Source organism: Maylandia zebra, linkage group LG5 (assembly GCF_041146795.1).
Source record: "Maylandia zebra isolate NMK-2024a linkage group LG5, Mzebra_GT3a, whole genome shotgun sequence".
Taxonomy (NCBI): domain Eukaryota; kingdom Metazoa; phylum Chordata; class Actinopteri; order Cichliformes; family Cichlidae; genus Maylandia; species Maylandia zebra.
This window is the reverse complement of record NC_135171.1, coordinates 38,497,710-38,515,261: the sequence shown is the minus strand read 5'-3', so window position 1 is coordinate 38,515,261 and position 17,552 is coordinate 38,497,710. Positions and strand designations below refer to the sequence as shown.

The 17,552-nt window shown below is 41.8% G+C and overlaps 1 protein-coding gene across 1 annotated transcript; it reads left to right on the top strand.

Moving 5' to 3' along the window:
• Positions 1–2,312: 2,312 nt before the first annotated feature.
• igsf8 (immunoglobulin superfamily, member 8) lies at positions 2,313–16,782 on the top strand. Its single transcript, XM_004547700.3, has 8 exons — positions 2,313–2,472; positions 2,651–2,810; positions 5,826–6,206; positions 7,894–8,355; positions 11,371–11,549; positions 11,722–11,974; positions 12,889–13,335; positions 14,451–16,782. The coding sequence occupies exons 2-8, from the start codon at positions 2,756–2,758 to the stop codon at positions 14,576–14,578; spliced, it is 1,905 nt and encodes a 634-aa protein (XP_004547757.1). The 5' UTR covers positions 2,313–2,472; positions 2,651–2,755; the 3' UTR covers positions 14,579–16,782.
• Positions 16,783–17,552: the final 770 nt, after the last annotated feature.

The following is a 17,552-nucleotide window of genomic DNA, read 5'->3' as shown; positions in this document are numbered from 1 at the left end:
TAACTCAGTGTCACCATCTTGTGGTTGCATAAAACTGCTCAACATCATAAATGTAAGCAACTTTGCAGTGTCACAATGAATATCATGGATTTGCACATGCACTATAGAATCCTTATTTGCACACAAAATGCACAAACACAATCCTGTGCAAGTAGCTGAGGGTGAAGGTTAACTGTCAGGTTCTGGTAGGCATGAAAAGTAGCAGAGAAATCATAAAATATGAAATAGTAAAATAAAATTTACACCTACTCTTGAAAAAAATGGGAGTTATTTTGACAGATGAATTAGTGTCCCCTCTTTGTAAATCCAGCCAGTTTAAAATGACCTTTCTTTTGTTGTGGGATACAACATTTTTACTGAGACTTCTACAATTTTCAGTTCAGTTTTTTCAAAGACTTTGATGGATACATTGGCCCAACTACAAATTTCTTTCCTTTGATTTTCAACTGGATTAAGATCAGGGCTCATGGCGGGCCATTTCATTCTTGGATGCTTGTAGATGTATGATTAGGGTCTTTATCCACTCGGAGGAGTCATGACCTGTAACTAAGACTTTCATTCATCTGTCCAAGGAAAAGCATTTTGCCTCGAGTTTATGAAAACTCCATCTGTCTTTGTGTCCAATCCGTGGTCATTTTTTGTGTTGCTTCTATGCCCAGTTAGTTTGGTCATGGTCTGAACTTCTTAAACTTCCTAATGATATAAGCCATGATGGCAAATGGTACAAGACCCTTTCCAAGCATCATCGGCTTGGAAAGGGTTTTGTACCATTTGCCTAAGATAATTCTTTTCTTTCTTCTTCTCTTCTCAGACATCTCTCTTCATTTCCTTCTCTGTTTGATGTGATGCACTCATCGATATTAAAGAGCACAAAGAGTTCCCTTCCATTTAAATCTGGTGATTGCCTGAGAGTGAAGCTACCCTGATACTGAAAACCAAAAACAAAGGTTAGCTTGAAATATTGTAATCTACCATTTATCAACGGTTCTAATGGGCATCAATCATGTTGTTCAAGCCATTTTAGGATCCTTTTTTTTTTTTTTTTTAATCTTTCACAGAATGTTTTATTCTGCTGCAAAACAAATGTATTTGCTACAAGCATTGATGCCATTCTTAAAATAACACCCTATGCTGGTGTCACATGCAGGTATCATATGTCTACAGCTATTGACATAGGGAAGAGTGGTCTAGCAATCTATACTGTAGGAATCATGTAGTGAACTGCTTTAAATGCATTCTGTGTAGGTGGTTATACATTTATTTAAATAACAAGCTTATAGAGCACTGCACACACCATGTTTAGCCTCCTGAAAAAGAAATGTACCAGCAATCCTTCCAATAAAGATGACTGATTGTTTTTTTAATATTTCCCATGTGCATTAGTGCACATTTTCAGATATAAAACAAGTCCAAATGATGCATAAAAATGTGCATGAAAAAACAAAAGGCTGCTGTACGCTACACGCCTTTTCATAAAGTTAATAAAATTCTCTAGCACTTATGATTATTCTGTAATATTTATGCATGGCAACCTTAAAAATAAATGCAAAAACTGGAACAGTGCAGTCTAATGGGCATGCTTTAATAAAATATGGATTAGGTCTAACATAGTTACCATGCAGAAACACATGAAAATAGCTCTTCTTTGTATTGATAGTGCTAAAAATGCAGTGTTGATAATGAACTGAATGAACAGTGCACAAACATTTTGGAACAAACATGTTAATATGGAGACAGTGAACAATATGTCCAATAGAAAATTATAAATACTGCTCAACTGCTCCACTAATTAACAACTAAACCTTTAAGATGCACTGGGTAATAACCTAGGCTTATCTTATCCAGCTTTAATTACCCTGTTGGAAATAACAACTAAATAAAGAAGACAGGAGTCTGACTGTTTTCTGTGTTTGCAGCTTTATTCTGAATGTTTTGTTTCACAAAACAAAAAACATTCAGAATAAAATCTTTCTGTTTTGTCATTTCAGTAAAAATGTAAAGACGTTTTCTTGTTTTCTACAGTCATTGGTTTATTTTTTCATTGTGACTTCCTGTTTATAACGAACACTTTCTTTTATTCTTAATAGCCGCACTTCTCTAGTTTGTAAGGCATTATTGACCCACCTGAACTTTCTAGCAGTCGGACTGTTAGTGTTTTCATCTGGCGCCACCTTGTGGTAGTGCCTCGTCTCACCGCCTTTTCTGCACCCTTTGTTATCATTGGTTCAAAATGTCACCGTCACCTTCTTGACCAATGACACCAGCTCGCCTCTGTTCCATGCATGCTCCTCCCCCTTTGTTACAAACACAGACGCTCACACACACCAGCCTCCCCCCTCCCCACCCGTGATGCCAGCCACTCCGCGCCTGGACTGGTCTGCATGTTTTTTGAGGCGGTATAATCTGAAAGCGGCCGACATATTATGGAGCAGACGGCTTGTTGATGGAGATGTGGCGGTGCACGAAGAAAAGGTAATCACGTTTTGCATATTTATATATGCACTAATATCCTTCGGGCTTGTTCTTAGGTGACGGCGGTGACTCTCCCCTGCGCATGTGTCTGCGTGTGCGTGTGTGTAATCAGTGTATCGCTACATTGTTATGCATTCCCATTTGTTTTTCCTTCCTCTCGCAAATACTGCGATCACAGCTGGTCTCGGCGGCGGTGATGAATTATGATCGGCGTTAAACGAGCAGAGGAACACGGAGAGGGAATTCTGACTCTACGTAATCCATCTGGACATCAGGGGGGGAGATGAGGACCATGATGGCTTCGATGAAAGCGGCGTTTTTCTTGTTTCTGCACTGGGGTGAGTTCATCCGTACCTCTCTGACCATCTGTCACATGGTGGTACATTTGCGTGATTGCACGGTGACCGAATACACTGTTTATTTGCATATTCTTTACAGCAGGTGGCTTAATTTTCATGATTTGGTTCACCATGTTCTTGTTAGTTTGCTTTATCTTTGAAACATTCCTAAGCGCTGGAAATCCTTTTCCCCCCTCATACCTGAAGTTCAAATGCAGAAAAAAACATACCAGGAAAGTCTACTATCAGACAGAACTCTTAGGGTGTGCGGGTGTGGCTTCCAGGAAGTCCTTAGGAAAGGTTGAGTTGAGTAGGAGACGGAAATAATGACTATATAATAATATTTTACGGTATATACTCCATAGTAATGCTCAGTAGTTGCTGGAGATTTGTGTAACTGCGGGTTTCTATGGTTTCTGTCCTTCCTGTGGACATACTACTGTTCCTTGTGAAATTTAAGATGCACTATTTTAACACGGAAGCGTTGTAGTTGAGGTGTTTCTTGCAGAGATATTGTTTTATAAAAGTATCAGACAAATTTGTGATACTTAAAGTAATGACTCATTGGATGTGCATTGGGGAAATAAACTGCAAATGCTTTTAGATTTATACGTCAGTTGTACAGTTTGACCACAGAGGGAGAACAGCATATGGATGACACAGTTTTTATCTCCATCACATTAGTCATAAGTCCAATTATCACATTTAAAAACTGGACGGGCAGGCTGCCTCTGGGAGAGATCCGTATTAGTCACAGGTTTGTGTTTTAACATGCGTTTCTATGTGGGGGTCTTGATTAGAAACTCAGGGGCCCCGTTGTTGCGCAGACAGTAATCCAGACAGTACTGCGCATCATGACAAGCTGCGGAGTCCCCCCAGTCCTATCAGCCCGAGCCCATTGTTAATTAGGACTTGATCCGCTTAAGCCTCTAGTCTCTCTAGTCTCCCATGTCATTATCTGTGGGCGTGTTGTACTGGAGTGTAGCTCTGTGAGAAGGCACGGCTTGTTTTTGGACACTCGCGAGCGCACACAGACCAAAAGTGCCCGAACGCACTTGTCTCGTATTTCTAGTTGTTCAGGTAGTCATCATTCAGTTTCAGTGAGTCAAGAGGCTGTGTTAGCTGTCGGGGAGCTTTTGTTCAGTGTCACTGTGTGGGTGTGTTTTTGGTTGCATCACATTTGGATTTTCTGATGATGCTGATTCTCTTTGGCTTTTAGGCACCAAATGAAAAATGAACTTGTTTACTGAATAGTAAAGGTGCTTATCACCTCTGTTTTTGTATTTCTTTTCTTGGTTTGAAATGTTCTGAACCTGAATTATTGTTCCTCAAAAAAAAAAAAGTTATGTTATCTTTCCGGTGGCTGTCTGCAACAATCAATGTCTCAGCAAGCTACTAATGAAATTTTGATGAATTGATTATCTGTCTAACAAGTTGTCAACAACTGGCAAATGTCACTCCAAAACCAGTGAGTTATGTTTCATATAGGGGCTAAAATGTTCTGCAATGTGGAGCTCCGTGCTGCTTTGGAGGCCCGTGCATGGATCCTGCTACTGTTTGAAACCTGCATTTGTGTAATTAACTCACATGACATTTGTGTAGATAGTGTGAGACTTACCAGCTGGTGTCTCATTCTAAAAGCAAGCAAAACTTTGTTTAATGAAACATTTATTTGCAACCTACATTTGTCATCAACTAACTGTATTTTGTGTGAAAGTTCGTGTTAAAATCAGCAGCGTTATCTCATCTCAAAATTAGACTCTGTGTCAGTAATTAATATTTTGGAAAGTACCAAAAATAAGAGATAAAGGTCATCGTGTGACAAGTTTCAGGGCATGTGTCTTAAAAAAAAGAGTTTGTGTTTAACCCCGTTTCATTGTGGTTCTGGGAATTTATGGGAAGCCAGACCCAGAGACTCAGAAATACAGTGATACTGCAACCCTGAAGCTGGCAGCTGTCACTCCTCGGGCACTCAAGGATGATGTGGAAGGAGCTTTACTCATTTTTAGGTTTACTTTAGCCTTGAGTAAGGTGTCCTCCCTCAATTTCACTGTGACTTCTAGTTTACAATTCCAGCTTTAGCTTATTCCTTCGCCATTTGCTAAATGCCTTTGATTTACTCTCAAAAAATTTGCTTGCGCACCTTGACAACAGCACTGTTTTGCAAATACAGTACTTACAGTTGATCCCTGTAATAGGCAGAAGTTAGTCCCAATTGCAGAACTACTAAGCATGAAAGCCAATTACCCAGTTTTTATTTGAAGAAGATAAAGGTCAGTTCTGCAGATCAGAGTCTGGTGTTGCGGCGTTAGCACACACAGTAAGAAGGTCTTGGGTTTGATTCCAGCATCTGGCCTTCTGTGTGGAGTTGGCACGTTCTCTCCGACTTCCTCTTAAAGTCCAAAGACATGGAATGCAGTGGGGTTAGTGGGGTTGGGTAAATCGGCCATAGGTGTGACAGACTAGCAACCTGTCCAGGGTGTTATATTCATCACATATAATCATATTTCTGTCACTGTATTTGGAAATGAAATGCTCAAATATGTGTTTGTTGTTAGTTGATTGATAGAAAGTAGAGTTGCAGCTGTTTTATGCATCATGACCCGTTTCTTTGACCTTGCATGTTTCATTTCAGATTTTTCTAATATCCATTCCATTCTTTATACTTACAAACCATAAATATAATACAGCCACTATCAAATTTACTGTGAATGTAGAAATCTCTGTGTATAATACTATGGCCTAACAATATTAAGGAGCTCACTGAGATTATTTTATTTGTTGAGCATGTTTTTCTGTTTTGAGGAAGCTCACCCAGAGCGCCAGCACGAGTGTTTCTTCTCTGCAGCTGTTTAAAGTATTGATTCACTGTTAGCCAGCCATCAGCTCAGGATATCGATCACTGAGTCCATGTACCAAACACGCCACGACGGTTTGACACCGTTTCTGTTTCCGGTCTTTCACACTCACCAGATGTGCCATTTTTCCCCATTCTGTTGTGTTTTTCTTTTCCAGTGCTCCAGCATGCTCTGTGCCGTCATGTTGCTGTCCCTGCTGGACCCCTCTACCGTGTCGCTGGCTTCCCTCTCTCCCTGCCCTGTGCTGTGTCAGGATATGAAGGCTCACGTACACAAGACTTTGAGTGGTTTTTGTTTAGGGATGATGCTGCCGGAAGGCAGATGGGAGTCGTGTCCACCAGGGACAAGGGTTTCCCTTACGCCCCGTTCCAGGCACGTGTGACGAGTGGGGAGGTAAGAGTGGAGCGGGATTCAGGGGACAAGGTCCGGCTGATCATCCAAAGGCTCCGGCCTGATGACCAAGGGAAATATGAGTGCTATACTCCCAGCACAGACAGCTCCTATCAAGGGAACTACAGTGCCACAGTAGCTGTCAAAGGTAAGACATGAGCTGACTCAAAGTTCTTACAGGTATATAAAAAGCTGCCGTTATTATACCCGATATACTCCTGTCACTGTCAACAAATGTCTGTCCCAAAGCTCATTGTTTCCTATCAGAGATGTCACACACACTGCATTTGTTAGGCTTATACTTGCCCATGTTGTTGGTGTAGCCACAAAAGTTTACAGTGGCAATAATTTTGGGCAACACTGGAGGTTTTTGGTCCACAGGAATAAGATGAGTCATGCATTGTAGATCAGTTCATTCTTTCCTTTCCGCCTTTCCATGCAATTTTATTATGTTTGTATAAAGAATATGAACATATCCAGGCCTGGTCTGGTTCCCGAAACCAGGAAGTCATGAAGTCTATAGAAAGTGAAACCTTTGTGATGCAGCACATGAAAAGAATCCAAGCAGGGAATCATTAACAACTGAACTTTCCAATATTTCCAGTGTTTGTCGCAACTTCACAGTCTGCAAATATCTCTCGAAACTATGCTTGGAAAAATGTCTTTTACTGAGGGAAAACCCCACTCAGCACATCCACACGTCTGTGGATGCGACCAAGACGGTGGAATTTGATGCTGACAACCTTCATGTCTTGGCTGTGTGGACTGTGATTGAATTGCAGCTTTTTGTAAATGTAGTGGAGTTTTGACCAGGAGTTTAATCATTTGTAAATGTATTACAGCTGAATATTTATCCATTTATAGTTCCCAAACCACAATCGTTCAAAGGACAGACACAGTCTGATGTCTTTGAGTTAAAAAGTCATCAAAAACAAAACATAAATAGATAAATGAAACATGAAAACGTTGCGCGTGAATAAAATGGCTTAACCCTTAACGGGACAGCGTCTCATCATTTTAGGGAAAAACTGTTTTAAAAAGTCGGGGCTTGAGACTGAACTGGACACAACTGGAAATGTCAGCAATTGCAGATTTAAACCTTATTTAATAAAGTTTCATTAGATAGATTAAAAATGTGGGTATATATTGTTCAGAGAAAGTGTTCTTAGTTTGTAGAAAACACGTTTCTGTCTGCTGTTCTCTAAAGAAAGACTAGTTTTGGTGTTGAACTCATATCAGTGAGTAGAACTGTTGAATTTATGCCAGTCATAGTTTAGCTGTGATGTCTTCAGAAGTGGAGAACAAACTGTATGAGAAGCTTGCATCGGCTGCTCGGTGCTACTCCAGCAGAGAGGATGTCATGTTTAGTGATTAAGTGCAACTTTAGGAATCCTAAGTAATTCTTTCTTCTCACCATCTGGAGTTTGTCTTTTTCTTTTCTGTTTCTATTTCTCCCTGAATTCTTTGCACTTATACCATGATTTATCTACCAAAGTAATTTGGGTTATTTTACTCCATTCAGTTATTTTTTTTATGAGTCATCTTCCTCGTGTTCTACTGAGTTTGCCACCTGTTAGTTTTGCAGCAGACTATCTTAGCAATAGCTCACTAATCCTCTCTTCCTTTGGCAAACCAAGTGCCCAAAGCCAAGGTGGAGGTAAAAGGCCTGGAGTCACTCTTAGCAGATACATTTCATGATTCACTTTATTGCTCTAAACATAGATGCATCTAAACACTACACAGGCATTAGAAATTGAATTTGACATATTTTCTCCTCCCATAGGTCTCCTGCAGTGCTCTGTGTAATATGATTGTATGTCTCTGTACACCCACAGTGATCCCTGACACGCTTCAGATCAGCTATTCACGCTCACTCACTGGCCAACCTGTGTCAGAGGGGGCTTCGTTAACCCTGACGTGCTCGGCCAGCATCCAATCAGAGCAGCTCACCCATCTGTCCATCACATTTGGGAAGCGTGGTGGTGCAGAGGGATCGCCGAGTGGGGCCGGAGAAGAGGTCAGCACTGTCAGAGAGATTATCTCCATTGACAAGCTTCTCGGGGTCGTTCCCGGACGTTTCTACAAGAAACGCTACGATGACGGGGAGATCACGCTGGAGAAAAGAAACGGCGAGGGCGGGCAGGGTGTGTACGTGATGAAGATGACAGCGGTGCAGCCAGATGACAGCGGCTCGTATTTCTGCGAGGCCTCACAGTGGATTCTGGACCCCAATCGATCGTGGCAGAAGATCGCACAGAGGACGCTGGATATTGGCAACTTGACCGTTCAGCAACTAGGTCAGTGTAACTCAGAAACTGCCCCAGTAGCTGTGCTGCCGTTTGACAAAGCTGTGATAGCCTGTGGCAAGTCCCAAGGTCGCAACAAACATATTGAACTGCAGCTCGTTGTTGAAACAACATAAGCTGTAAAGCTGGTAATAAAACCGCACAGCAGGTTGTTTATTTAATCATAAATTACACTGCAGAACAAACTGGAGAATAAAAGCAAAGCAGGAGGAATAAGACAAAGTCGTGTTTCTGCTGGTAAGTTTGAGCCTCTTGATTGTGTTTTTGTTGTTGCCATGGAAGTGGTGTCAGTCAGCCTGGGCTTGCAGGGCCTTTGGGTAAACTGGACCCTGTCCAGATCCCAGGCTCTGGGTGTTTGTCTTAGTTATTCACTGGATGTCTAGTTTGCTGGGTGATTAGTTTGCTGACTAGCTGGATAAGCAGCTGATTAAATAGCAGGATGCACATTTGTATGCAGTTTGTTGCACTGTTTGCAACAATCTCACAGTTTAGCTTTTTCCTGGGACAATGGATTCCAATAATTACGGCTGTAACTGAAGACTTTTGAGTAATCCATTATCCCATTACTTTCTGGCCAGTGAAGAATATCTTCGAATCAGTATTTTAATAGCTTTTATTGTCATATTGCAAGATCGAGAAGCTAAGCAATTCTTACATTTGGCCATTTCTTTTTTTTTTTTTTTTAGTTTTTGCATTTTTCAGCCTAACTCATTCATCTTGTTGATTTTTCAGGTGGATTTAAAAGGTTAATAGAAGGCTGTCTGGGCAGATGAACAACTGCCTGTCGCTTTGCTGTTTGGCTCATTTTAAATTCTGAGGCGCTTTTGTAGATTAAGAGGATTAAGTAATCTCTTGTTCTCACATTGGCTTTTCTGGGCTGGATTCCTTGAAAAAGAGCACAGGTGTGTCTGTCGGTCCTCCCTCGAGCACATCTCTAATGCGCTGCAATGATGCATGTTTTGTAAGTTTTCTAATAGAAAAATATGGAGAATATTTTTTGCTCCTTTTAAAAAAAATGGGTCACATTGTGTTTCTTCAGGAAAAATAAATGGTTGAGTTAAAGCTCATCAGAGCTCATCAATGCATGCATTGTTTATTTGTTACACTGGCACTCACTGACGAGCGCCATTTGGTTTTGTGTGTTCTGGCCTCTATTGTCTAACTAATACAATAGGCTGACGCATCTCCTTTTGTTGACATGGATGTCTATTATTGAGAAGCATCGTTAGTGTAGAGAAGTTTTGTGGTTAGAAGAGGCTTTGCACACACAAGCGGCTTATACTCACATGTTTTGTACTGCGCTATTTCAGTTAAAGGCTCTTAATTGTTTCAGTTGTTGAGTGCAGTAGATTATTTAAAATGTTACAATAAATACTGTGTGACAGTGGCTTATGTACGTGCACATAAATACCCACTTTTCTTTCATGCATATGTACACGATACAGTGTTGGACAGTATTTAAGAACGGAACAAAAAGTGCGGCAGCAGGCGATTTATGGGTTCGTGAGCTGGCCCCACCCACACCAACCCAGCACACACTCGCAAAAATCGCGCAATTTTGATTGCGAGATATAAAATGACGTCTTGCAAACACATGCTAGATCCTCATCTTATGACCAGTGATAGGATTGGAGAAAAGCTTGCACAATGGAGCTCTGGGATCACTAGTTAACCAAGAAATACTTCAAACACGAGAAAGGGAACTTTCATAGTGGTGTTTTGTTCTCCAGTACTTAAAATCAACCAGTGTTTTCACAATGCTACATTTGCCACCGTTGATACAGCATCTATATACAGCCCCAGGTTCCCCAAAGGTTGTGACGCTGTGTAAAATGTAAATAAAAATAATATAGACCAATTCGAAAACCTCACTAAGATATTTTATTCACAGTTGAACATAGAAAACAAATTGAATGTTTGAACTGAGCAGAGCAGCTGCTGGACTTTTCAGTCGATGAGAGGTGTGGACTGCAGCCAGGCCATTTCCCACCCATACTGTTGTAATAGCTGGAGGAGGTCAGTATTGAAGGCCCTCCCATCTGGATGGGAGAACACGTTGCTGTAAAAGCTGTGTATACCCTTCAGCATTGATGGGTCCATAATGCACTTCCATACCATCAGAGATGGATAGTTTTAACCTGCATGTGTGGATGGCACAGTGAGCTGTGTTCACAGACAGCGATTCATGGAAGTGTTTCTGGGGACAGACTCGTGCCTGTTTTTAATCTGGTGCTGCCCGAGGGCCCAAAGACCACAGACATCCAATATTTGATGATTTTCATCCTCTTGCTTTGCACACAGAGATTTCTGGATTCTTTTAATCTTATGATGACATTATGTAGTGCATCTTCTGCAGATCTGTGACCCTCTGACCATCTTTACTTCTGAGAAACTCTGCCTCTAAGATGCTCTTTTTACACCCAGTCATGTTACTGACTTGTTGCCAATCAGCTTAATTAGTTAACAAAATGTTTCTCCAGCTGCTTCTTCTTAGTTGCACTTACTTTTCCAGCTTTTCTTGAGACATGTTGCTGCCATTAAATTCAAAATCAAAAACTATTTTTTTCATGGCAACATTTGATATGTTTTCATGTTTCAAATAAACAAAATAAATCACACAAACAAATCTCCTAAAAAAAAACAGCAGCAGATGAACTCAGCCTGCGCCTACACTCATCCAACCCTTACACTCTATTACCTGCACAGGTGGAAGTATTGTTAAAGTGGTTACTGTTAGTATTGTAATATTTTATTTTTTAAGTACTGTTGTAGTCACGTTAGGTTTAAGTCTTTTTTTTGCTTGTTTTATTTCGACACACTTGATAGGTGATATCGATTTTATCCCGGCCATTAAATATGTGCGGTACAAAAGAAGCTACACTAGCCTTTCAGCAGAGGTGATACCTGCAGTACATTTTTCCTGTTGTAGTCCAGATTAAATGCTGTTTGCAGCCATCCACCAAGAAGATTTACTGGTACTTAAACTCTGTCTCGTCCTCTCTCCAGCCGAGTCGCTGCGTGTAACATCCTCGCCCACAGGGGAGGTTACTCTGCAGATCGGTTCCCCTCTCATCCTGACCTGTGAGATTTTGGGGCTGCCGCCTGAAGTCAACTCAGGCCTGCTGGTTCAGTGGATGAAAAGGGGATCCACAAGCAGCGATTCAGTCGGGGCCGGAGGAGTCGAGGTAATCTTGTTATTCTGTTAACGTTTTCAGACCAAACGTTCTTAGACCAAAGTTTGAGTCAAAATGTAAATGAAGTACGTATGTGTTCCTCTCAACCATCGACAGGTAAATGTGAAATATTTTCAGGTGTTTCTAGTCTAACCCCTCCTGGCGCATCTTGATATCTGTTAAGGTGGAGGTGGCCCAGATGACCCCGAATGGCATTGTGAGCTGGGGGGATGACCTCAGCAGAGCTAGTGGCGGGTCTATGGAGAAAGCAGCAGAGGGAAAGTACTCTCTGAAGCTCTTCTCAGCTCAGCCTGCCGACTCAGGGGTGTATCGGTGCGTGGTGAGTGTGTACGCCGGAAGAAGAAACCCCGGACAGTCTGTGCCCGCAACACTCACCCAGCGGTCGGAGGGAGTCACCGTCAACCTGAAGACAAAAGGTGAGACTCTGCAGTCACACATGGGCTGAGATTACTGGAATGCTCCAGTTTAAGCCATAGTCACACATGAACTGTGGACGGTGCTGGGAAGGCTATGAGGTAATCTGCTTCAGATGTTTGCTCAGGACTGGAAACCCTTGCTGTGGTTCATGCGTGGGAGCTGCCTCGGTGTAGCGCGCAGGAGGCCAGACATATGCCGTACCTCTCGCTGGCTATGAACTCACTGCACAATTACTCGCTCAAAAGGCTGATTAATGTCCAGTCGATCACATCCAATATTTGCAACCACGCTAGCAGCAGGGTTTCCACGTTGCTCCAGACATTCAGGATGAATGCTGCATGTCATTTCCTGTAGTCTCACTGACTTTTCAAATTTGGTCACTTTTGAAATTTCTAATCCTTGTTTGTCACCACGGACTGACATGGAGTTTGGCACAAGCATTCACGTCCCTGGGTGAAGGCTTTTAGTCTCGTTCGTTCTGTTGTTTATCATATTGACTTTTCAGGAACTGCTGTATTGTTTTAAACGGAGAAATGATTTAAATTTGCAGATTTATTGAGTGTCTTGGTGGCCTGGAGCTCTGGGATGTGGGCCATTTGGCTGCACTCTGCTGTTGAAATCTGCAACCGTATACTAAAATCTCTTTCCCAGCTTCACTGATATCTCTCTAAGTTTCTAATGTATTTTTAAAATTTGTAAAATATTCATAGTTCTCTGCTGTGTTATAGATTTCATTCTATATGCATCACTTTTACTGAAATTCTTTTAATAAGCCAGTTTGGTTTTCTTCAGCTGTGTGTGATTTTCTTTTTATTTAACAGCATGTTGGCTAAACTTCCGTCTGCTCCTACAGTCATTCTTTAACTTTGCTTAGTTTGTCTTCTATAAAATGTTTTTCCTCTTTCTTCCACAGATGTCCTGGTTACAGCCGTGGCTCAGCTCCCTCGTGGCCCTTTACTGAAAAGAGGCAGCACGGTCACGCTAATCTGCAACACCACCGTGACCACCACAGGTCCCGCCCAGGTTCAGGTGCACTGGCTGCGCTGGGCAATCCCTGAACCAGTTATCAAGAAGGCACCTGACACTGTGATGCTAAAACCTCCTGCTCCACCAGAACCCAAGCTGATAGCTTCCCTAATGTACAACGGTGTTTCAAATATCTACATCAACCATAGCGAGATTAGCATCGACCGCCTGTCAGTTAATAGCTACAGACTCAGGGTTCACATGGCAACGAAGGATGATCAGGGCATGTATGCCTGTCATGCTGAGGCGTGGGGACAGGACCCGTATGGAGGCTGGTACAGAACAGGAGCCAAAGCAGAGTCAAATGCAGTCAATGTTTACTTATATGCCAGAGGTAAGTGTTAATCTAATAATCTAAATTAATATTAATAATGTAATAATAGTAATCTGTATTATGGGTCTTATTACTACATACTTTGTAAAACAAATTGTAGTTTTACCTTTCTGATGTGTAAGCTCTGCATCTTACAGGCAAACGTGCATGTAGCCTGATTGCCACTGTAAGGGTAATTGAAGCCCCATAAGGAATAGCTAACCTGTGTATGTTGAACTTGCTTCATTGTGCAGGCCAAAGTGAGCACGGTGGGAGCTGAGCAGCTCCTGATTGAGCTAAAATCAAGGAAAGGGTCAAATAGGAAACCTTTGGTCCCAAGCTGGAGGTTGGCCAGAGGATGGCTTTTTGTCTGGATTGATTTCACCCTTGATACTTTCCCTGATCTCCGTAGCAAACTCAGAGCTTGCTTCTCTGTATTTACATCTTAAACTGTACACACACCTAAGATCTGAATCCTTGACAGCAACAATTAATTTCAGCTAATGGTTGAACCACCTACCCTTGTTTAAGGGAAAAATATGTGGTGTATGTAGAATAAAGCAAGCGTGGGCTTAAATAGAGGTCTTGCTGTGCTGGTAGAGGAATCCCAGTTGGAGGAGATTACACATTAATCTTTCTGCATGTTTATCCTCTGCTACTGCACATATGCAGGTGGCTGGATGGGGGAAAAAAATCTTCACTGTATCTTTGGTGCATGTATTGTTTGACAAATCAGGTGTCTTACTATGTATAATGATATAGAATATTAGTCAAAAGCACAAGCACGATATTTTTGGGTTAGTTGAGGACCTTTTTCTGTTTGCCAGAGCATTTTTAGGCCATTGTGACTTAATGCAGCTGTTAACTGAATCACCAGAGCGGCGTGGTTTCAGTGGCACAGTCCATTAACTTGGCATTTTAGAAATGATTTTCCTTTCTCTTTTATTCAAATGTCAATTATCTGATTAATCAAAGCAGGAGATTAATGTTCTTATATTATCCACGTCGGCTAAAACATCGACCCACCTTTTTGTTTTGATTTAAATAAAGCTCTTTTTTTTTTCATAGCTCTCCAATATTCATCCACATCAGATTATATCACCGCACTGCTCTCTCTCATTTCCTGTTCTCCTCAGCTGCTGACCTCCTCCTCATCCCTTTGGTGGTTGGCGTCTCTTCAGCCTTGTTTGTCGGCATCGTCATCATCGCAGCGGTAACTTGCTGCTTCATGAAGCGCCTGGCGAGGCAGCGCGCTCGAAAGTAGGCGTCCGGCGCCGTCTGTAATCTGATTGTTCACAAAGTCTTGGAAGAAATGGCCCATAAAGTAACTTCAAGAAGAAAAAAAACGAAGTAGAAAATGACTTTCGTCACCTCGTTGGTTGTCTTTCTGTGTTCTGACCTACATGTTTAACGATCAATGCCAAAAAAATTCAGTTTTATACTTTCTTGTATTTTTATATCTGAAACATATTTTCTTGATAGGCACAGTGCGCTAGGCTTCTGCCGCCACAGTTGCACTGCAGTCTCAAGCGTGTTATTTCTTTTGAGCCAACTTGCCCCCAACATATTGTTACAGCAGGATTGAACCACATGCTACTTAACTCATCAGATGCTTTCTGTGATGCTGCGTATTAAGGTCCCTGTCTATCGACTCATGGTGCAAGTTCCCCACCAACAAAGACCGTTCTGTGTTTCCGGGATTTGTTTTTGATACTGTTCCAGTTATTCCTTCCTCAGAGTGCATGTTCTTCTTTTTACACAAAAGCTAACAATGTCTAAATGTACATGCATGGTTAAGGCGCTGCCGCAGACAGTCATCGGATTGCTGATGGGAGCAGTTTAGCCTCTGGAAAGTTAATACGAGCAGGGATGTTCCAGCAGCGCTCTGCGTGTAAACAAAGTCTTTGTCTGTTACTTAATAAGGAAGCTGCTGGCTGGGGACTTTCTGACGCTGTCCGACTGAGTACTTCATACTTGAGTTTTCTCTTAGGCTGACAGATTTGTATAGATTTGACAAAGAGAAGACAGCAGATATACCCACAATGCACTGGGCTGAAATGTGTAAATACTCTGTGGAGTTTAGCTGTTTTATTTTCTTAATGCGTTAAGATTGTGCCGTTGCACCATTTTTATTTGGCAAGCACCTGTGTTTTAAGATTCTGTGCAGCAGACTACTCTGCTTTTTTAAAGCACTTGGAGAAAAAGCAGGGCTGGAATGTTTTTACTTGATTTTCTTCCAGCTGAAGTTATTTCGTTGCTGTTTTTCTTTCTTTTTGTGGGATTAATGGCTCCTAAGCTCCTGTTAAGTGACTGAGATAGAAAACTGTACTGTGACAAATAACCCCCGCGTTATGGCGGGTAACAGGAAAACTGTTGTGTTGCGTAACGTCTTTTAGGAGTCTCATCCCCGAGGTGAAAACTTTTTCCAAGCAGTGCAGTCATATGACGAGACAGTGTAGTAAAAACTCACTATAACCGTCATCATTGTTATCGTGTGGTTCAGGCCATACATGGCTGCTGCCAACACTTATTATGACTATAGCTGTTGCTGCTAACCCACAAAGATTTACAGTGTCTGCGCACTTAAAACGGGTGAAATCTATCCTCCTCTTCCCGTTGAAAGTAACACTTAAAAAATAGTTTGGTCGTGCAAGCGGGCCTGTACTGTGCGATCATTTAAGGATAGATATATATTCAGCGAAAAGGAGAGGAAAGCAACATTAGTTATACTTGTGGCTCTCTCATTAAAATGACTAGTTGTTTGACATTTCTAAATTTGATTACCCTGAGCTTTGCTTTCTCACTTTATCTCGACGTTCTGTCTTTGTTGGAGTCTCTAGATCTCCCTGAAACCCTGATTATAAATGTTGGTCACAAACATCAGGGAATAAAATCACAGCTCTGCTTGCTTCCTGAGCCACTTTGTTCCAGATCAAGTGCTCAAAGCTGATTTGTTCCCCCACATACCCGCCCACCACACGGCTACACTCACACACACACGCACACACATGCACGTGCACATCCTAGCAGCACAGGGTAGCGTTTGCTGGCTGGTATTTCAAATGAGAGAAAGTGAGTATCTGCGTGTTCGTCTCTAATCCCTGTTTATGGCTGCAGTGTCCTGCTGCCCTTCCCCCACCCTGTGTTTGACAGTCGCTTGACTCACACTCGATTCATTTCAATCTGTGTTCCCTGAGAATTACCGCCAGCTGTAAGCGCTGATGCGCATCGCGTGCAGAGTATCAGAACTTCTGTATCAGTTGTGTTTTTGTCGGCAGTTGTATTAAACCCTTTGATGGAGGTGTTATGTTTTGTTTGGATTGTCTACTCTGCTTTAATACCACAGATCCTGAATGCGTCTTACTGCCTTTTAAATATACGAAGGCTGTTTTTCTTTTGCTCAATTTGTTACTTATGGTGCTTTGGCAGACCTGCCAGTTGGTACGACCAATAAACCACTCTGGGTCACCTTGTGCTTTATTTTCTGCTGCTTAACAAACATCTGTTTTCTGCAGACAGCTTGGAAATGGATGCAACTGGATCCATCCGAGTTATTGGACAACATTCTGCAGAGAAGAAAATAATCACATTTCTCTGACAAAGTGAGCTAGTAGAGCATATTTTCCATCGACAGTATGAAAACCATTAGATTTCTTGTACTTGGTGCAGTTTTTGCATTGCCACGCAAGCAGAGGATTAGTGCAGACTGTTTTAAAGTTTGTTACAGGATTTACATATTTTTAGTGATGAGTAATGAGTTTTCATAATTTGTATCTTGTGAGAAATTCATAATTTAATGACAGAAAAAGAGAATTGCATGCAGTGTAGTAACATGGGTCTAAGTTGAGCACTATAGGGAGAAAATAGACACTAAAACTGGAACTAAAAATAATATTTTTGAACACATAGCCTGTCAGGGGTTTAAAATATTGCGGGTAAGGTAAAAAAAAAAAAGTTACTTCTCGTGCTACAGTATGTTCTGGCATTTATCTGGAAGCTCTTTCAACATGCACTAATGGAATAAACACTGTTGCAAACCAAGCATCACACAATGAGCCTGCACTGCAGGGCCTGCTCGCGAAACACAAGCAAGAGTACTGAAAGGATCCAACATCAATATCCTGTATCCAGACACCACAGGACACCCCTGAGAGTCTGTCCGTCATCAGAGGGATCAGTTTGGGTAACAGGAGGGAGACCTGCACACTCTGAGGGGAGGTGGTTTTTCACGCTGTGGC

Bases quoted from the DNA above. Each gene is read 5' to 3' on its own strand.
- igsf8 (XM_004547700.3), top strand. From the start codon at position 2,756: ATGAGGACCATGATGGCTTCGATGAAAGCGGCGTTTTTCTTGTTTCTG. The intron at 2,811-5,825 runs GTGAGTTCATCC...TTTCTTTTCCAG, and splicing joins TTTCTTGTTTCTGCACTGGG to TGCTCCAGCATGCTCTGTGC. The intron at 8,356-11,370 runs GTCAGTGTAACT...TCCTCTCTCCAG, and splicing joins CTTGACCGTTCAGCAACTAG to CCGAGTCGCTGCGTGTAACA.